General features: G+C 42.7%; 1 protein-coding gene and 1 long non-coding RNA gene across 3 annotated transcripts in view; one reads left to right on the top strand and one right to left on the bottom strand.

Moving 5' to 3' along the window:
- LOC135056667 (alpha-2-macroglobulin-like) overlaps positions 1 to 21,520 on the bottom strand; it is a 502,865-nt gene that overhangs the window by 343,088 nt on the left and 138,257 nt on the right. For both annotated transcript variants that reach the window (XM_063962110.1, XM_063962111.1), the window contains one exon: positions 8,305 to 8,497. In XM_063962110.1, coding sequence (XP_063818180.1) covers positions 8,305 to 8,497 — 193 coding nt within the window. The remainder of the gene's footprint in view (positions 1 to 8,304; positions 8,498 to 21,520) is intronic.
- The window catches only part of LOC135056668 (uncharacterized), a 124,051-nt gene that overhangs the window by 90,447 nt on the left and 12,084 nt on the right, over positions 1 to 21,520 (top strand). The gene's annotated exons all lie outside the window — the stretch shown is intronic.

The raw sequence follows: 21,520 nt of genomic DNA, 5'->3' as shown, positions 1-21,520 counted from the left end.
ATTATTGTTGCGAATCCAGTTCCAATTCTGTTCTGCATCCATTGGCTGCAGAAATCCTACATCCGGCCCTCTCTGTTCCGGTATAGACCCAGTTCCACTTCCGACCATCGGAAGCATCCCTGGGTACCCAACCCTCAAGCCCCATGACACCTTGGCATTTCTATCACTAAGTCTTACTCTCTTTTATACTAGGCTAACTATTCCCCTATGTTTCAATCGCTAGCTAAAGATTTAGCGCAGTGTCACTCTCTATATCTTGTGATTTGGGAGGATTAATACGATTAAAATGAATCTTCTTCCTAGACTATTGTATCTATTTCAGACTCTGCCATACCTGTTTCGATTTCGGCACTAGATTTCATGCAAGTGATTTGTAATCGCTTTATCTGGGCACATGGTAAACCTCATATTCATAGAACCGTATTTGCTAAACCTGTACCTAATGGAGGCCTTAGTCTCCCAGTACTTTGCTCATATTACCACGCAGCCCACTTAAATCAGATAATATAGTGGCATTCCGAACCCGGATACAGAAGATGGGTAGATCTTAAAAATTATATATTTTGAGCCGGACAAGTTGACGAGATGGTATGGCTTCCTACAGTAGGTCACTTAGATCACTTAGGTCACTTAGATCGGCTTGTGCAATACCAACTGTATGCTTCACTCTCAAACTGCGGGACAAACTTCTCATATCTCTTGATTTGGCCCAGTTCCCTTCTCCTATGTCCCCTATCTGGAATCACCCTTTTTTTTTTCTATTATGTGATGAGCGCATGGCCTCTTATTGGTAAAACCTACAAATTGTTCGGTTTAAACATTCACTCTGGACACATTTGCTGACCTTTAATCTAACTACTCAATCCCTGCATTTTACAAATTCCAATATACCCAAATTATGAGTTTTGTCAACTCTCAGTTTCCCTCCAGTAAACTTTGCATGCTCTCTCAATTTGAATGCATATGTTCATACCCAATAGGCCGTAAAAGTAATGTTTCTGTCATAGAAACCTTCTACAAAACCACTCTCGAAGATTTCCGTCACCTTTGTAGATCCAAACAAAATAACAAACGGCCCAATCTGACAAAACAAGAGAGAATAGATCTAAATAGACTTACAAAGGACTCTTCATTGGTTATTAAAGAAGCGGACAAGGGGGGGGGGGCTCATCATCCAGGATAGGGACGATTATGTATCAGAGGCATTTAGACAACTGAAGGATACAAAATACTATCAGGTTTTACCCAGTGATCCAACCAATAATTTTCTAAAAGAATTACAAACCTTATTAGATGGAGCACATCAAGATGGGGTTATTTCCAGGGAGGAACTTAGGTTTCATTTACCCAATTTTCCTACCATTCCGGTTTACTATCACTTACCTAAAATCCACAAGTCCCTCACATCACCCCCGGGACGACCTATTATTTCTGGTATTAATTCCCTAACCTCATCCTTGTCAGCCTATGTCGACAGTTTTTTGCAACCTCGTGTCTCTCGGTTGAGGTCACATATTACAGACACCATACACTTTCTCCAATTAATACAGAATGTGGAGTGGAAACCAACTTATGCTTTTGCGACTTTAGATGTTTCGGCTATCTATACGAACATCCCTCATAAGTTAGGGGTCCAAGTGATACATGAGATACTTTCCCAAGATCATGACCTCTCCGAGAGACATGAACAATTTCTAGTCGACTCTATTTCATTTATTCTCTCACATAACTACTTTCTTTTTTCGGACACTTTTTTTCTTCAAACTATGGGGACGGCCATGGGGACCAGGTTTGCCCTGAGCTACGCCAACCTGTACGTCGGTCAACTTGAGGACCGATATGTGTTGCATGGTGGGCTCGGGGACAGACTGGTCTTCTATGGCCGCTACATAGATGATCTTTTTATAATTTGGGATGGGGATTTGGACACATTTTCGCAGTTTGTTTGTTTTCTCAACACTAACACTTATAATTTACAGTTCACTTCACAATTTAGCAAAACCAATATTTCCTTCCTCGATATAGCCCTAAGTGTTGAAGATAATCAGATTACAACTACAAATTTTGTGAAAGAAGTAGGGAATAATGGCTACTTGCATTATAAAAGCGCACACTATGACCCCTGGAAAAATAACATTCCAAGGGGCCAACTGATGCGACTGCGTAGGAACTGTTCCACCATGGAATCTTTTTTGTTACAAGCAGACCAATTACTCCAGAAATTCAGAGATAGAGAATACCCTCAATACATACTAGCTATTGCCATGAAAGAGACATTGGCAATGGATAGACAGTCATTATTGGTCCATAAAACCAAAGCTGTGCACCCAGATAAAAAGAATAGGGAGTTGGCCTTTATCTCAAAGTTTAATAATGAATCAAAAAACATCAAATCCATTATTAAACAGAACTATCCAATGCTAAAAAGTGACCCTATTTTGTCCAAAGTACTCCCCCCCAACCCAGAGTTCATATTTAAGAAAAACAAGTCCCTAAAAACAATTCTGGCCCCTAGCCAACTGAAAACCATGCATTCAAAGATTACTAAAGATATTTCACGGATATCTCCACTGATTAATGGTTTTTATAAGTGTGGGGCAAACCGGTGCACAACCTGTCTTTATGTGTGCAACAAAACCAAGGGAGTTGTTTCTCCTGTTGATCAGAAAATTCTTAAAATATCCAGCTTCATCAATTGTAACACTACTTGGGTTATTTACCGTCTACAATGCAGTTGTAAATTGAATTATGTAGGTAGGACAACCAGAAGCTTAAAACTTAGATTCATGGAGCATCGCAGGAACATCATCAATGGGGTAATGAATCATAGCGTCCCGAGACACTTTCTTAAATTTCACAACAAAGATCCATCATCTTTAACTATTATAGGCCTAGAACATATTAAAAAACAGAAAGAGGAGGAGATAGGTACACCCGCCTATGTAAACAGGAAATCTTCTGGACATTTCAACTCGATTCATTATACCCCTGTGGCCTCAATGAGGCCTTAGAGCTGAACGCACTTTTGTGAAAGGGGAGGGCTACCTATGAATACCGATGTATGTGTATTATAATAATGAATGAATATTAAAAAATTACAACTTATTCTATGTGACCTGGACATATTCTGAGAGATCTAAGTATTTATACGAATGAGTAGTTTCGGATCAACTAACCTGTTTAATACGAATATATATGAGGTGCCGCAATATTCATGTTTCATTATATATTCTGGGATAGAATTTTTGGGATAATTTTTAATGATCTCCAGTGCTGTTAGGCTATTTACTATGGCTTTATGTGTGGTTCATGAGATCCATTAGAAACCACCTGCACTACATCATGTGACCAAGATTAGAAGAAAAAATATATGTGATCAATGGAGAAACTAGAGTATTGTATTTATTCATCAAAATCTGATTAACTTTTGAATCGGATGATGTTGTGAGTGTGGTGCCAGCCCAGGGGGAGGGGGGTGTGTGCCAGGTGCAAGATGTGACAGCGCTGCGGTCGCGTGGTGCGCCGGGTGGCGCTTTCTCTCCGGTGGTGACATCACGCTCACATTGTTGAAAAGACTCATAATACTACGATGTATTTTTTCATGATTATGGCTTCTAGCGTTGCTAGGTTACCGGGCGTAGCTCTATCACATGACCACAACAGGGTCATGTGACCGAGTTAAGTTGACCTTAACTTTCTGTTCCGCATTCATAAAAGATGTTCGGGGGTTTTTTAAATAAAGATTTCTAACGTTGCTTAGCAACGAGTTGAATCGCGGGGTCACGTGATCGGACTCAGATCACAGGACCAATCCTGATTGGTTATTTGAACTATCTCTTGCTTTAGATTGAAAGAGAGGCTTGACACTCACGCCTAATGTATTACCGAATCTCTTCCTAGTTCCGGGAAGAGCGATCATGTGACCATAATGAGTTTACTAAATAGTGTTTTTAAGCACTTTCTACACTTCGTTTTTACTAATGTTTAATAGGACTGTTTTCTGGCATCTGATTAAATAATATAATTAGATTAGTGTTTAAATTTGATAATTTTATTTAATTGATTAGTTATTGCACACCTGCGGGGCATCAGGATCAACACTGCTATATAAGGGCTTTCTGTACACTGCATCTACACCTTGAAAAAGCTGCGCCAGCAGTGAAACACGTTGGTGATAAGACTGGGACCTTCAAACTGCAAGATTCGCCTGTAATCCAACTATTGGGAATGGTGATCCCTATGGGACAACTTTTGGGAAGGCAACAACATCAGGACCTTGCTATGGTTCAATTCCCTTACTGGTACCAGCACGGGACAACTAAATAAGTGAGAGGACCTCCATTTCCAAGGAGTGCTAACCTACTGGAGGACTCACTACAGTGAACTGTTAACACCGTACAAAATTTCCCTAGGATAAGGCTTCTTGCAATATACCCAGCATTTCAAGAATTTTTCTCAAAATTTAGCAGTGTTGATTTTGGCCCTATTTTTAATTGTGGTACCTATATCAATTTTTATTAATTAATTTTTTTCTGTTGCAACAGTAATTATATGCCAATGTGCATGAAATTGATGGTGTATGTTCTTAATAAATTTCTTATTATATATCTAACTAGTTATTAGCGCCGAATTGTTTTTACCTTTTCTGTTTCTATCAAAGGGTCTAACTAGCCCTTCCATTCAGCAGCTTGAGGATCCACAACACTTGTCAGCGCCATCCTACCTTGGTAGTCCTTTTTTACAACGTTTCTGTCATATACTGCTCCATTTTGACCCCAACTACCCCCGACCGAGAATTTCATGAGTTATCATGGGAGGCAGATCTCCCGAACCCTATTGACGATGAAGAGTGGTCAACCATTAGGTCTAGAATAGCTAAAGCTTCCATTAGTGTGACTATCAGAGAGACATGTTACAAGGTATACACAAGATGGTACTTGGTACCGTCTATGCTTCACAAAATGTTTCCATCATCCTCGAATTTATGCTGTGGTGAAGTAGGCACATTGTGGTGAAGTAGGCACATTTTTTCACACATGGTGGACATGTCCAATAATACAAGGCTTTTGTACTCAAATGTGGCACTGCTGTCAAGGATTTTGGGTACACCCGTATCAAGAGATGTCACAGTGGCATTATTACATACTCCGGTTCATTGTGTCAGTAAGCACCATGATAAGTGAATTGTCAATGTATGTAATGCCACTAAATCACTGATCGCTAAGAACTGGAAATCCTTGATGGCTCCATCACTGAATGCCCTTCATACTTGTGTTCATTTTGTGGCCTCTATGGAGTACAATACGAGTTTACAAAAAAGCTCTATGACTAATTTCCATACTTTATGGTCTCCTTGGTACCTCTGTTATTTTTCCCCTCTCCCTTGACTCTGCTAGTGATCTTTCATATTCTTTTCCTCTTGTCTTTGAGCTTTGTTATTTTTTTTCTCTATGTGGCAAACAATATTTAGCTGGTGGTTCCCCTGTTTTTATACTGTCAGGGGACCTTTGACAGGGTTTGTAACTGTTTTTTTTATATTGTCAATATTCTCTGTACTATGTATTTTATATGTATACATTGTCAGTCTTTTGATGGTAAAATTTGTTGTGTTCTTTTGTATAGAAATTTGACTTAAGTAAAAATAATTGTTTTACAAAAAAAATTGGTTGGGGATGTAAATTATGAGGTCTCCCAACCTGATTCCCGTAGAGGTAGGCAGATATACCATGTTAATTTGTTGAAAGCATGGAAGGACCAAGAGGTTTTTTTTGTAGACCCTGCTAGTGGCCATACTGACCTTGGTATACAGTTTCCCCAGTTGGAAGGGATCTCTTCTCCCCTTGAACCTCAAGGTTCATACAATTTGAAACCTCCCTTGGGGAACCTTCTTAAAGAGTTCTCAGATTTTTTTCCAGATAAACCAGAGAGAACCGATTTAGTCTTACATGACAACATAACCCCACCAGGGGTAGTTGTTAGACAAATAACGTATAGGCTTCCAAAGGGGAAACAAGCACAAGTAATCAAGGAAGTACAATAGATGTTGAAGTTAGAGGTAATTGAGGAGTTGTTTAGCCACTGGTGTAGACCTATTGTGTTGGTCCAGAAGCCAACTGGTTCTACAAGGTTTTGTGTAGACTTCCAAAAAGTTAATGCAGTCTCAAAATTTGATGCCTACCCTGCTTGAAAGATTAGGTTTGGCCAGATATATTTCTAATGCAAGACTAACAATGTGGTACCTGGCTCTCCAGCCTTTTTCTTTTGAAGTCCGGCATCGACCGGGATGTCTACATATGAATGCAGATTTTTTTGTCCTGAACACAGCGGAAAAGCCTGGCTTGCACCACGGGTGACCTAGATTCATCCTTTAATGGGGGAGGTATGTGGCAGAGTGGGTCTCTCCCACATTCTGAGGAAAGGGTTAATCACCTGCAGTTCAGGGAGGAACCACATCCTTTCCTTAAATAAGACAAGCTAAGTTATAAAAACCAGGCCGAATGAGTTAGTAGGGGGGGATGTGTGGGAGAAGCAGTACCTTTAGCAGCTCTCTCTATCATGGAGATATCTGCACACTGAAACTGCTGTGAATACTCTGCCTGTTTGCACTGCTGTCTTCAAATAAGCTAAACTGTTATATTTAAATTGTTGACGGTACCCTTTGTAAGAAGCTATTATAGTGGCTATGCCTGTCAGCCAGAAATAAAGCTTATTTGTTTGCAATATCTCTGCCTCCCATTGGTCATCTGGAACTTACCCGCTACATGCTGATACGGGGAATGGAGTGGGCATGTAGACATAGGCAAAGTACAATAAGAGTAAATCAGTGCACAAGTGGAATTTAAGAAATGTAAAAAAAAAATATTTTGTGCTTTGTTTGATTTTCATTGGCTTCAGGCAAATTGGGTAATTATTAGCTACACTTTCTTGCCATTAACTGTAATGTGTTTGTGTTTTGTTCTGTGTTTTTGGGGAACTTTTGTGCTCACAGTGAAGCCTCACCTCCTGTTGTATTCTTGGGGCATCTGCTCCTATTACGTGCATGGGGAGGAAGGTGCATTTGCTACCTATGTAGAATTGCCGCTTCTCAGTTTTGCAGCCAGTCCTGTCTAGGTAGCAAAAGGCGTTTTTTTTTCTCCAGTCGCAATTTGCATTTGCACATAGGATACTATTTAGAGTTGGACATATAGTATGTGCTTATATGTGTTGTACTAGTTTTACAATAGTGTGCACACTACTATATACATTTCAATACATAGATATACTAGATGATATCCAAGCTCAAGTTAAAATTCCAAGCTAAAATTCTCTAAAGTTCATTATCTTAACTGATCTCCATGTAACCTTTAGAGACTATTGTTAAACAGTTGAGGATTTGAAACTAATACATTATGGGATGTATTCTGAGTTGGGTATCCGGGTGGTAGGTCAACACTACTTATGTTGATAGTCAATAGGTCGACTATCTCTATTGGTCGACATTGATATGGTTGACACATTAAAATGGTCTACATGGGACAGGTCGACACATGAAAAGTCATTATGTTTTTTTTAATAGATTTTTTAATTTTTCATACTTTATCATCCACGTGGACTTCGATAGGGACTAATAACCTGTGCCAAGTGCAGCGGCAGCGGAGCGAGGAAGCTTGCAAGGGGACGCAATGCACTAAATGGGGTTCCTCGTCATGTTACGGAAAAAACAACACCAAAAACAGTCAAACAATCCATATCAACCTTTTCATGTGTTGACTTTTCCCTTGGCGACCATTTTCCATGTCGACCATGTTAATGTCGACCAATAGTGGTCGACCTTAACTAGGTCAACCCTTTATACCATAACCTTTGAGTGGGACACAAAGTGGCTTACTATCATATGCTAATGCGAGTTTCCATCGGCCTAATGAGAGGATCCATGTGGCTTCAAGCAGGAAGCCGCTCCGTCCACTGTTTTGCCATCCACAGATGCAAGTGTCACCATTAGTATTGCCGTTTGCCCCATTTATAGTGCAACATTTTGAAGGAAAATACAAAAGCATAGACTTTTGGTTTAGAAAATCAGAAAAAAATGTTTTTTCAAAGTGGTCCCTAATTTGACTAGTCCGGAGAAAATTTTTAAAATGATCCTTTCAAAGTACTGAAGCTAACACTTTTGTATGTTGTTAGTTATAGCAGAGATCACCCAAATTCAGAACAAAATAATCAAATGGGTTTGAATAAAACACTTTTCTGTACAGATTATTATCAATATTTGTAATTCTGTAAATTTATGTATACTGATATTTTATATACTGTAGTTCTTCTTACCTTCACATTACTTATTTTTAGGCATTGTTCTGAATGTTGTTGATCTTCATCATCATCATCATCATCATCATCATCATCATCATCATCTTCACCGCTCAACATTGATTCCCTAAGCCGTGTCCAGTAGACAGCAAGTGAACTAGGGCAGAGAGTAATATCAATGGTGCCCTCTACAGGCTTTCCATAGATGTAACTAGAAAAAAAAGAGATGAGTTTAAGATACAGACAGTTGTAGTGATGCCATCCCAAGATACATTTATTCTTCTACTTCTACTTAAGTTTTGGATGGTCAGTCCAAATTTATGGGTTTTCATATTGCCAGCCTCATTGGGATGTATGTTTTTAATTACTGATTTGTCCTCATACACCTATTCTTCTTGTGTCTTATGTCACAAGTTAGATGCTCTGCCACAGGCAGCGATTCCTGTGCTTGAGTCTTTTTTCCCAAATTTTGCTTCACTAGTAGTGTACTAAGTAACTAATAATGTACTAAGGGGGCAATTCAGACCTGATTGCTGTTGTGCAAATTCGCAAGGTGGCCAATTACACTGGTCAAAAAAAAATGTGTTGAGTTTTTATTTTAATGACTATTTTCTGATTCTCTCTATTGAAAAATAACCAAAACCTTTGTTTATTTTTTTAAAACTTTGCTTTTGTCCCTTTTTGCAATGATCAATAAATAAATATAAGTTTTTGAATGACCATATAAGGAGATTAGTATTTTAGAGGGGACGAGCGGGGGGGGGGGGGGGGGGGGGGGGGGGGGGGCGGGAGAAGCAAGTGGTATTCTGACCCTCAGTACATGTAAGCAGTGTGTAACTATTCAGATAGCTAAACCATGTCCATCTCTTAATGCAGGGATGATGAGATTTCTAGAGCTATAAACCTTTTATTAATACAGACTGCAATGATTGTCCATATAATATAGCTGTAGTTCTGCAGAATAGATCACTGTATACAGAGCTGGATTAAGGGGGGGTCCCTGGGGGTAAGTGCCCCGGGCCCCCCATTCTAAAAGGGCCCCCAGCCGCCTGCCACAGATCGGACCTCTCATAGCGATCCGATCTGTGGTTGCACTCCCAGGTCACTGCTTCAAAGCCGCAGCGCCAGCGCCGCATCACAGGACAGGGCAGCTGTCTAATAGTGTATGCACAGGAGCAGCCTGCGGCTCAGTCATTGGCTGGGTGCTCAGGCTGCATGAAAGGAGGAAGCGACTGTGTGGCTTGGAGCCAATTTGGAGGAGATAGATGAACCAGCTGTCCCTGCCCTGAAAGTAAGGCTACTGCCATCATAAAAAAATTTAAATTGTAGGCTCTGGGATAGATAGATATATATATATATATATATATATACTGTGTGTGTATACATATATATATATATATGTGTGTGTGTGTGTGTGTGTATATATATATTTATATATATAGATATATATATATATATATATATATACACAGTATAGATAGATATCGATACAAATATATATATATATATACACTGCTCAAAAAAATAAAGGGAACACTAAAATAACACATCCTAGACCTGAATAAATGAAATATTCTTATTAAATACTTTGTTCTTTACATAGTTGAATGTGCTGACAACAAAATCACACAAAAATTATCAATGGAAATCAAATTTATTAACCCATGAAGGTCTGGATTTGGAGTCACACTCAAAATAAAAGTGGAAAAACACACTACAGGCTGATCCAGCTTTGATGTAATGTCCTTAAAACAAGTCAAAATGAGGCTCAGTAGTGTCTGTGGCCTCCTCGTGCCTGTATGACCTCCCTACAATGCCTGGGCATGCTCCTGATGAGGTGGCAGATGGTCTCCTGAGGGATCTCCTCCCAGACCTGGACTAAAGCATCTGCCAATTCCTGGACAGTCTGTGGTGCAACGTGGCATTGGTGGATGGAGCGAGACATGATGTCCCAGATGTGCTCAATTGGATTCAGGTCTGGGGAACGAGCGGGCCAGTCCATAGCATCAATGCCTTCGTCTTGCAGGAACTGCTGACACACTCCAGCCACATGAGGTCTAGCATTGTCTTGCATTAGGAGGAACCCAGGGCCAACCGCACCAGCATATGGTCTCACAAGGGGTCTGAGGATCTCATCTCGGTACCTAATAGCAGTCAGGCTACCTCTGGCGAGCACATGGAGGGCTGTGCGGCCCCCCAAAGAAATGCCACCCCACACCATTACCGACCCACTGCCATACCGGTCATGCTGGAGGATGTTGCAGGCAGCAGAACGTTCTCCTTGGCGTCTCCAGACTCTGTCATGTCTGTCACATGTGCTCAGTGAGAACCTGCTTTCATCTGTGAAGGGCACAGGGTGCCAGTGGCGAATTTGCCAATCTTGGTGTTCTCTGGCAAATGCCAAACGTCCTGTACGGTGTTGGGCTGTAAGCACAACCCACACCTGTGGCCGTCAGGCCCTCATACCACCCTCATGGAGTCTGTTTCTGATCATTTGAGTAGACACATGCACATTTGTGGCTTGCTGGAGGTCATTTTGCAGGGCTCTGGCAGTGCTCCTCCTGTTCCTCCTTGCACAAAGGTGGAGGTAGCGGTTCTGCTGCTGGGTTGTTGCCCTCCTACGGCCTCCTCCTCGTCTCCTGATGTACTGGCCTGTCTCCTGGTAGCGCCTCCATGCTCTGGACACTACGCTGACAGACACAGCAAACCTACTTGCCACAGCTCGCATTGATGTGCCATCCTGGATGAGCTGCACTACCTGAGCCACTTGTGTGGGTTGTAGGGAGGTCATAAAGGCACGTGGAGGCCACACACACTACTGAGCCTCATTTTGACTTGTTTTAAGCACATTACATCAAAGTTGGATCAGCCTGTAGTGTGTTTTTCCACTTTAATTTTGAGGGTGACTCCAAATCCAGACCTCCATGGGTTAATAAATTTGATTTTTAATGATAATTTTTGTGTGATTTTGTTGTCAGCACATTCAACTATGTAAAGAACAAAGTATTTAATAAGAATATTTCATTCATTCAGATCTAGGATGTGTTATTTCAGTGTTCCCTTTATTTTTTTGAGCAGTGTATATATCTATCTATCAGATAGATAGATAGATAGATAGATAGATAGATAGATAGATAGATAGATAGATAGATTATCCGTGATGCCTATATAGTGATATGTATGATTTCTATATATACACATAATTCTTCTGTCTGCCTCTTTATTAGGGGCCCTTCTGTTTGAAGTGCCCCGGGCCCCCCATAGCCTTAATCTGGCTCTGACTATATATGTAACAAATAAGAGGAAAAACAGTGCATGGAAATAAGATATAAGTCTCTGGGGTAGAGAAGACTTAACACAGCTTGTCAGCAACTCATGCACAGATAACTGATACCCCTTTCACACCAGCAGCTTTGAACACGGGTTATTGGCACATGAGCGCGCATAACCCATGTTCCTGTGCGGCGTGAAAGGTACCAGGGGCAATATACCGGGTTGAGCGACCCGGTATTTCAACCCTGCTAGCAAGCAGAGATGAACTAGTGTTCAACCCGGCTCGCTGTGCGGTGTGAACGGGAGCCTGGTCATTGCGGCCCGTTTCCCATTCACAGTGTGTGGACGGGTGGCGCTTGGAGATCATGTGATCTCCCAGCACTGCCCACGCTGCGTCACCGCTGACGTCACCAACCAGGCAATATGCCGGGTTGCAGTCTGTGGTGTGAAAGGGGTATTGAGGCAGGTTGCACACTGGGAGCTCCCGTGTCATGCTCCTGGGTGCGTCCCGCATAAGGACGGTGTGAAAGTGGTATTAGTAGTAACAAAAATGGAGGATCTAACCCTTTGACCTATCACATGGCAAAAGGCAGCTAAGCATAGACAAACACACATAACACACACACACACACACACACACACACACACACACACACACCATGGATGCCTATTCGGAAGAGCAAGGTGAACGTTTTCATTAAGATGTGATGGGCTTTGAACGTCATTATCAGAGGCAATACAATGAGAGTATGATGGGGGGATTATATTTGTGGGCTGATACGAGAAAGTCTATACAATCACAGAAGTTTGTTTTAAAAATATATATAGATTGTAAATACAGTAAAAGTAATTCAAATTCATAACAAATGTTTGTTTTATTTTTACATACAATAAAGTTATGAAAATAGGGACATTTTCTTAAAATCTGTAATTTCATTCTGATAGCTACAAAAGCAAATTTTTGGGTAAAACTATTTTTTCTTTAATTAGTAATGTGGAAGAAATAAAAATCAATATGCAGAACCCAGGCTCAAAATTTGTGTTGACCGGTGTTAACGATCAACTGTGCATGCGTACGGAACGTAATCCACTCGCGTAAGGCCAAATTGCAAAAAAATATAGCATATTTTTTGATTGCTAGGCGTACTCAAGTTGATTGCCAGGAAGCGGGCATTTGGGGGTGGTACTGTAACTGGACATTTTCTGGGAGTGTCAGTAAAAATGCAGGCATGGTCAAGTGTTTTCAGTGAGGGTGTGTGACGTCAGCTCCGGCCCCAATCAGCCTGTTTCTATCCTGGGCTACGCACAGACTGGAAAAATCATTCGATGGTGAGTGAGTTGCGAACAGATTTGCAGCTGACCGGCATACGCAGACTTGCACGGGGCAGGTATTCACTCTGTCTGGGTGGCGACTATCTGATAGCAAACCTCTGCAAATTCGCAGAGGTGCGATCAGGTCTCAATTAGGCCCTAAATTCTGTTTTTAGGATTAGCATTTTTTTTTTTTTTACCCAAAGAAAATGTTGTTAATTACTTATCAGATTAAGCCTAGGACCTCTCTCTTCTACCTCTTTACCCAGATTATGTTCTGTTTCCTGAATATTGCACCTTAATGTGATAAAAGTCGGTAATACTGTACAAACGATATTGTATTAAGTAGCAGATTAAGATGCATACTGTAAGAAAAAGTTGCGTAGCGTGGCTAAGTTGCAAGGTCTGTGGTAAGACAAAAGGGGCTATTTGGTGCAGTTTGCGGATACAGTAGGTGTATCACATCTGTATGCACCAAATTCATAATAGTAATTACCGGACTTTGCCTTCCGAGTCCGGATCCGAGTTAGGCTCGGTTTTTCCCGCATGACTCGGAGACCCAAACGCGGCAAAACGTCATCATCCCGCTGTCGGATTCTCGCAGGATTTGGATTCCATATAAGGAGCCACGTGTCCCCGCCATTTTCACTCCAGTCTCGGAGAGTGTATAGAGAGGACGTGTCCTCAGTGTTCAGTGTCTGTGTGGGGGCGGTAAAGTGGGGTGGCAAGTGTTGTGCTGCTCACTCCAGTCCAGTGTAGTCACTCAGTGTATTGTGCTGCATCAGTCCAGGTAGTCACAGTGTTGGTGTCCTCTGCTGCCATATATCCAATGTAGCTGTATAAAGTGGTGCTGTGTTGTGCAGACCAGTCCAGTGTAGTCAGCGAGACATGATGTCCCAGATGTGCTCAATTGGATTCAGGTCTGGGGAACGGGCGAGCCAGTCCATAGCATCAATGCCTTCGTCTTGCAGGAACTGCTGACACACTCCAACCACATGAGGTCTAGCATTGTCGTGCTTTAGGAGGTACCCATGGCCAACCGCACCACCATATGGTCTCACAAGGGGTCTGAGGATCTCATCTCGGTACCTAATGGCTGTCAGGCTACCTCTGGTGAGCACATGGGGGGCTGTGCGGACCCCCAAAGAAATGCCACCCCACACCATTACTGACCCACTGCCAAACCGGTCATGCTGCAGGATGTTGCAGGCAGCAGAACGTTCTCCTTGGCGTCTCCAGACTCTGTCACGTCTGTCACATGGGCTCAGTGAGAACCTGCTTTCATCTGTGAAGAGCACAGGTCGCCAGTGGCGAATTTGCCAATCTTGGTGTTCTCTGGCAAATGCCAAACGTCCTGCACGGTGTTGGGCTGTAAGCACAACCCCCACCAGTGGACGTCGGGCCCTCATACCACCCTCATGGAGTCTGTTTCTGATCGTCTGAGTAGACACATGCACATTTGTGGCTTGCTGGAGGTCATTTTGCAGGGCTCTGGCAGTGCTCCTCCTGTTCCTCCTTGCACAAAGGCGGAGGTAGCGGTCCTGCTGCTGGGTTGTTGCCCTCCTACGGCCTCCTCCATGTCTCCTGATATACTGGCCTGTCTCCTGGTAGCGCCTCCATGCTCTGGACACTACGCTGACAGACACAGCAAACCTTCTTGCCACAGCTCGCATTGATGTGCCATCCTGGATGAGCTGCACTACCTGAGCCACTTGTGTGGGTTGTAGGGAGGTCATACAGGCACGTGGAGGCCACAGACACTACCTTGCCTCATTTTGACTTGTTTTAAGGACATTACATCAAAGTTGGATCAGCCTGTAGTGTGTTTTTCCACTTTCATTTTGAGTGTGACTCCAAATCCAGACCTCCATGGGTTAATAAATTTGATTTCCATTGATAATTTTTGTGTGATTTTGTTGTCAGCACATTCAACTATGTAAAGAACAAAGTATTTAATAAGAATATTTCATTCATTCAGATCTAGGATGTGTTATTTTAGTGTTCCCTTTATTTTTTTGAGCAGTGTATATATATATATACAAAGAACCCTGCACTCTCCTTAGCTGTTTCATTCACCTTAATGCTTTACTATACAACTAGATAAACAATGGGGTTTTGGTTCATGAATTGTACATAAACTTTCACATAGATTTTTTAGAGACCTGGCAACTGCTGCTTCATAGGAAAAAAATGTCCTTACCTGGTTTAAAGCTTACCTGCCACACTTATGGCTTTTAAAAGGTAAGACACAAGTGTGCTTACCTGCTTTAAAGCTCACAAGTGTGCATACCTGCTTTAAAGGGGTGTAGTACGGGTGACCGGCGGTCTCCTGACCGCCGGTCACCTTACCGATGCCGGGATCCCGGCAGCATACCGACGCCGGGATCCCGGCGTGGAGGGGCGAGTGCAGCAAGCCCCTTGCGGGCTCGCTGCGCTCGCCATGCTGCGGGCTCGGTGGCGACCTGCGGTCGCCACGGGTTCTGTTCCCACTCTATGGGTGTCGTGGACACCCACGAGTGGAAATAGTCCCTGTTGGTCGGCATGCCGACCATCGGGATAGTGAGCCGTCGGGCTCACGGAGGAGGTCATGTGACTGTCGGTCAGCCGACCGGCGGTCACATGACTACCACCCCTTTAAAGGTCACATGCCAACTGACTTCTGGCTTTCACAATGAGACAGTCACCAACACACCTAGGTAGAAGCTGAGCCAGGTTAAAGGTAGTGATGAGCGGGTTCGGTTCCTCGGAAACCGAACCCCCCCAAACTTCACCCATTTTACACGGGTCCGAGGCATACTCGGATTCTCCCGTATGGCTCGGTTAACCCGTGCGCGCCCGAACGTCATCATCCCGCTGTCGGATTCTCGCGAGATTCGGATTCTATATAAGCAGCCGCGCGTCGCCGCCATTTTCACTCGTGCATTGGAAATGTTAGGGAGAGGACGTGGCTGGCGTCCTCTCCGTTTATTCATTGTTGAGTTGATGAAAATATTTGTGCTTGCTTATATCATTGTGGGGACTGGGGAGCAGCTTTATATTAATATAGGAGGAGTACAGTGCAGAGTTTTGCTGATCAGTGACCACCAGTTTTATCCGTTCTCTGCCTGAAAAAAACGCTCCTTATCTGTGCTCAGTGTGCTGCATATATCTGTGCTCACACTGCTTAATTGTGGGGACTGGGGAGCAGCTGTATTATATAGCAGGAGTACAGTGCAGAGTTTTGCTGACAGTGACCACCAGTATACGTTGTCTGCCTGAAAAACACTCCATATCTGTGCTCAGTGTGCTGCATATATCTGTGCTCACACTGCTTTATTGTGGGGACTGGGGACCACAAGTATAATATTATATAGGAGTACAGTGCAGAGTTTTGCTGACCAGTGACCACCAGTATATGTTGTCTGCCTGAAAAACACTCCATATCTGTGCTGCATTGTGTAGTACTGTATATAGTAGTACAGTGCATAATTTTGCTGACCAACAGTATATAATATATAGGAGTACGGTACAGAAGGCCACTGCTGTACCTACCTCTGTGTCGTCAAGTATACTATCCATCCATACCTGTGGTGCATTTCAGTTTTGCACAGTTTGCTGACCACCAGTATATAATATATAGCATTACGGTACAGTAGTCCACTGCTGTACATACCTCTGTGTCGTCAAGTATACTATCCATCTAGATTCTATACCTGTGGTGCATTTCAGTTGTGCAGTTTGCTGACACAGTGACCACCAGTATATATAGCAGTACGGTACGTAAGGCCACTGCTGTACCTACCTCTGTGTTGTCAAGTATACTATCCATCTAGATTCTATACCTGTGGTGCATTTTAGTCTTGCAGTTTGCTGACAGTGACCACCAGTATATATAGCAGTACGGTACGGTAGGCCACCTCTGTACCTACCTCTGTGTCGTCAAGTATACTATCCATCTAGATTCTATACCTGTGGTGCATTTCAGTTGTGCAGTTTGCTGACACAGTGACCACCAGTATATATAGCAGTACGGTACGGAAGGCCACTGCTGTACCTACCTCTGTGTCGTCAAGTATACTATCCATCTACATTCTATACCTGTGGTGCATTTTAGTTTTGCAGTTTGCTGACACAGTGACCACCAGTATATATAGCAGTACGGTACGGAAGGCCACTGCTGTACCTACCTCTGTGTCGTCATTAAGTATACTATCCATCTACATTCTATACCTGTGGTGCATTTTAGTTTTGCAGTTTGCTGACACAGTGACCACCAGTATATATAGCAGTATGGTACGGAAGGCCACTGCTGTACCTACCTCTGTGTCGTAAAGTATACTATCCATCTACATTCTAAACATAGGGTGCATTTTAGTTTTGCAGTTTGCTGACAGTGACCACCAGTATATATAGCAGTACGGTACGGAAGGCCACTGCTGTACCTACCTCTGTGTCGTCAAGTATACTATCCATCTACATTCTATACCTGTGGTGCATTTCAGTTGTGCAGTTTGCTGACAGTGACCACCAGTATATATAGCAGTACGGTACGGAAGGCCACTGCTGTACCTACCTCTGTGTCGTCAAGTATACTATCCATCTACATTCTATACCTGTGGTGCATTTTAGTTTTGCAGTTTGCTGGCAGTGACCACCAGTATATATAGCAGTACGGTACGGAAGGCCACTGCTGTACCTACCTCTGTGTCGTCAAGTATACTATCCATCTACATTCTATACCTGTGGTGAATTTCAGTTGTGCAGTTTGCTGACACAGTGACCACCAGTATATATAGCAGTACGGTACGGAAGGCCACTGCTGTACCTACCTCTGTGTCGTCAAGTATACTATCCATCTACATTCTATACCTGTGGTGCATTTTAGTTTTGCAGTTTGCTGACACAGTGACCACCAGCATATATAGCAGTACGGTACGGAAGGCCACTGCTGTACCTACCTCTGTGTCGTCATTAAGTATACTATCCATCTACATTCTATACCTGTGGTGCATTTTAGTTTTGCAGTTTGCTGACACAGTGACCACCAGTATATATAGCAGTACGGTACGGAAGGACACTGCTGTACCTACCTCTGTGTCGTCATTGAGTATACTATCCATCTACATTCTATACCTGTGGTGCATTTTAGTTTTGCAGTTTGCTGACACAGTGACCACCAGTATATATAGCAGTACGGTACGGAAGGCCACTGCTCTACCTACCTCTGTCACACAGCGACCTTGGTGCACCTCTTTTTTTCTTTGCATCATCAGCTGTTTGGGGACAATTTTTTTGTAGTGCCATCCTGCCTGACACTGCAGTGCCACTCCTAGATGGGCCAGGTGTTTGTGTCGGCCACTTGTGTCGCTTAGCTTAGTCACACAGCAACCTTGGTGCGCCTCATTTTTCTTTGCATCATGTGCTGTTTGGGGACAATTTTTTTGAAGTGCCATCCTGCCTGACTTTGCAGTGCCACTCCTAGATGGGCCAGGTGTTTGTGTCGGCCACTTGTGTCGCTTAGCTTAGCCATCCAGCGACCACGGTGCAAATTTTAGGACTAAAAATAATATTGTGAGGTGTTCAGAATAGACTGGAAATGAGTGGAAATTATGGTTATTGAGGTTAATAATACTATGGGATCAAAATGACCCCCAAATTCTATGATTTAAGCTGTTTTTTAGGGTTTTTTGAAAAAAACACCCGAATACGAAACACACCCGAATCCGACAAAAAAATTTCGGTGAGGTTTTGCCAAAACGCGTCCGAATCCAAAACACGGCAGCGGAACCGAATCCAAAACCAAAACACAAAACCCGAAAAACATCACTAGCATTATGTATGGTTGACCAGGGCCGGCCCTAGGCATAGGCAACTAGGCAAATGCCTAGGGCATTTGATATGCCTATGGGGCACAAGCAGCTTCTGCTGATTAAAATGATATGCGGTATGCCTATATTCTGCGTGTGACTGCGGCTGTATCTGCATACGAAATGCTACTGTATGTTACAGTGTATTCCTGGAAATCACTGTAATGTAGCATTTAGTTTGTGTCATCATGTGTATAATAATGCATGGCATATGTGAAAGGGTCATTACAGTATGTGTGTCATTATGTGTAGAAGGGCATTAATAATGTGCGGCATATGTGTAAGGGACATTATATGTATAAGGGCATTAATAAAGGTTGGCATAATGTGTAAGGTGCATTATGCTTATAAGGACATTAATAATGTGTAAGGGGCAATACTGTGTGGTACTATGTGTATAAAGGCATTACTAATGAGTGGCATTATGTGTATAAGGTGCTCTACCGTGTGGCGTAACGTATAGAAAAGGCACTACTGTGTGGTCTAATGTGAATAAAGATCAATATGGTGTGGTGTAATGTGAATAAGGAGCAATTCAGTGTGATGTAATGTGAATAATAATGGCACTATTGTGAGGAGTAACGTATATATAAAGTAAAGTGGTACTACTGTGTGATGTAATGTGAATAAGGGACTCTATCGCATGATAAAATGTGACTAAAGTTGCACTACTATGTGGCGTAATTTGAGTTGGGGTACTATTGTGTGGCCATGCCCCTTACCAGCAAGAACATGCCCCTTTTTGGGCTGTGCACCCAATGTGCGCACTGCTCCTATTTAAAATATAGGGAGTAAGAGCACTAAAATGAGGACTGCTTTGGGTGAGGAGTGATGGTGCTGGGAAAGGGGTGCAGGGTCAGAGGCAGAACTAGCGGTAGGGGACACCAGCCAAAATCTTGCCTAGGGCATCTTATTGGTTAGGGCCAGCTCTGTTGTTGACCAAATATATTGAGCAAATTTCAAGATGCTGCAGTTGATCTACAAGGCTATCATAATCAACAGAATTTCCTAATTTCATATCTTAGGTGTACAGGTTGAGTATCCCTTATCGAAAATGCTTGGAACTAGAAGTATTTTGGTTATCAGATTTTTCCGTATTTTGGAATAATTGCATACTATAATGAGAGATCATAGCGATAGGACCCAAGTCTGAGCACAGAATGCATTTATGTTTCATATACACCTTTTACACACACAGCCTGATGGTAAATGTAGCTAATATTTTTAATAACTGTGCATTAAACAAAGTTTGTGTACATACACACAATTCATTTATGTTGCATATACACTTTACACACACAGCCTGTAGGTCAATTAATACAATATTTTTAATAACTTTGTATATTAAGCAAAGTTTGTGTACATTGAGCCATCAGAAAACAAAGGTTTCACTATCTCAGTCTCACTCAAAAACTTCTGTATTTCGGAATATTCCGTATTTCGGAATATTTGAATATGGGATACTCAACCTGTATTATATTACTTCCGCTGGCTCTGTCTGAATTTACTGAATTTGCTACAGTTTATACAGTAGGTGTTGCATTAAACCAAGAGGATTGTCCAGTGTGCTACTGTAAGGTAACATGTGCCCTCTCTCCCTACAGTATGTCATGCTGGGGAGGGGGCTTAAGACTGCACACCTATAGCTGCCAGTAATGTGAGGTGCTACCTACTGAGACTTGTAGTTCTACAGAGAAAAGAGGGGGGGGGGGTGTTGTAGGTGCACTATCTCTAGCATGTCCTTAAGAGAGATTATAGGGACCTAGGACAAAAATTAAAGGCAAGGACATCTAAGGTAATATTCTCTGAAATATTACCTGTACCACGCACTAGTCCAGGAAGGCAGAGGGAGATTAGGGAGGTAAATGTGTGGCTTAGAGACTGGTGTAGGAAGGAGGGGTTTGTGTTCTTAGAACACTGGGCGGACTTCTCAGTCAGGCACCATCTTTTTGGACGCGATGGATTGCACCTGAATGAGGAGGGAGCAGCGGTGCTAGGGGGTAGTATGGTTAGAAGGGGGTCTGGGACTCAGGATCGACAGCAAAAAGGTCGACAAACATTAGGTTGAGGCCAATTGGTCGACACTCCTTAGGTCGACATGGACAAAAGGTCGACATGGACAAAAGGTCGACAGGAACAAGGTCGACATGGAAAAAGGTCGACATGAGTTTTTTGTTGTTGTTGTTTTCTTCGTAGAGTGACCGGGAACCCCAATTAGTGCACCGCGTCCCCTCGCATGGCTCGCTTCGCTCGCCATGCTTTGGGCATGGTGCCTTCGCTCCGCTACCGCTTCGCTCGGCACAGATTACCGTTCCAATTGTAGTCCACGTGGATCGTTAAGTAAGAAAAGGTTCCAAAAAAAAGAAAAAAATCGTGAAAAACTCATGTCAACCTTTTTCCATGTCGACCTTGTTCCTGTCGACCTTTTGTCCATGTCGACCTTTTGTCCATATTGACCTAAGGTTTGTCGACCAATTGGCGTCGACCTAAGGTTTGTCGACCTTTTTGCTGTCGATCTGGAGTCCGGATACCGTTAGAAGGTTGGAGGAGATTTTAAACTAGGTGTCTGGGGGGAGGGATTAGAAAGAATTAGTGGGACAACTAGAGAGCAAAGAATAGTGGGAGGTATACAGTATATTGGGGGAGGAGAGGGGGGAAGGAGTGAAATAGTCAGCAATGGTAATTTAAGGGATACCATGGTTCCTAAGGAAATGTTATGCACAACAGAACTTGCAGATCATGGAATTAATAAACTTAAGTGTATTATTGCAAATGGAAGAAGCCTAACAAGTAAAATGGGGGAA

The sequence above is a fragment of the Pseudophryne corroboree genome, chromosome 3 (assembly GCF_028390025.1).
Source record: "Pseudophryne corroboree isolate aPseCor3 chromosome 3, aPseCor3.hap2, whole genome shotgun sequence".
NCBI classification, from domain to species: Eukaryota; Metazoa; Chordata; class Amphibia; order Anura; family Myobatrachidae; genus Pseudophryne; species Pseudophryne corroboree.
Note: the sequence above shows the minus strand (reverse complement) of the source record. Positions and strands in the feature narration are given on the sequence as shown.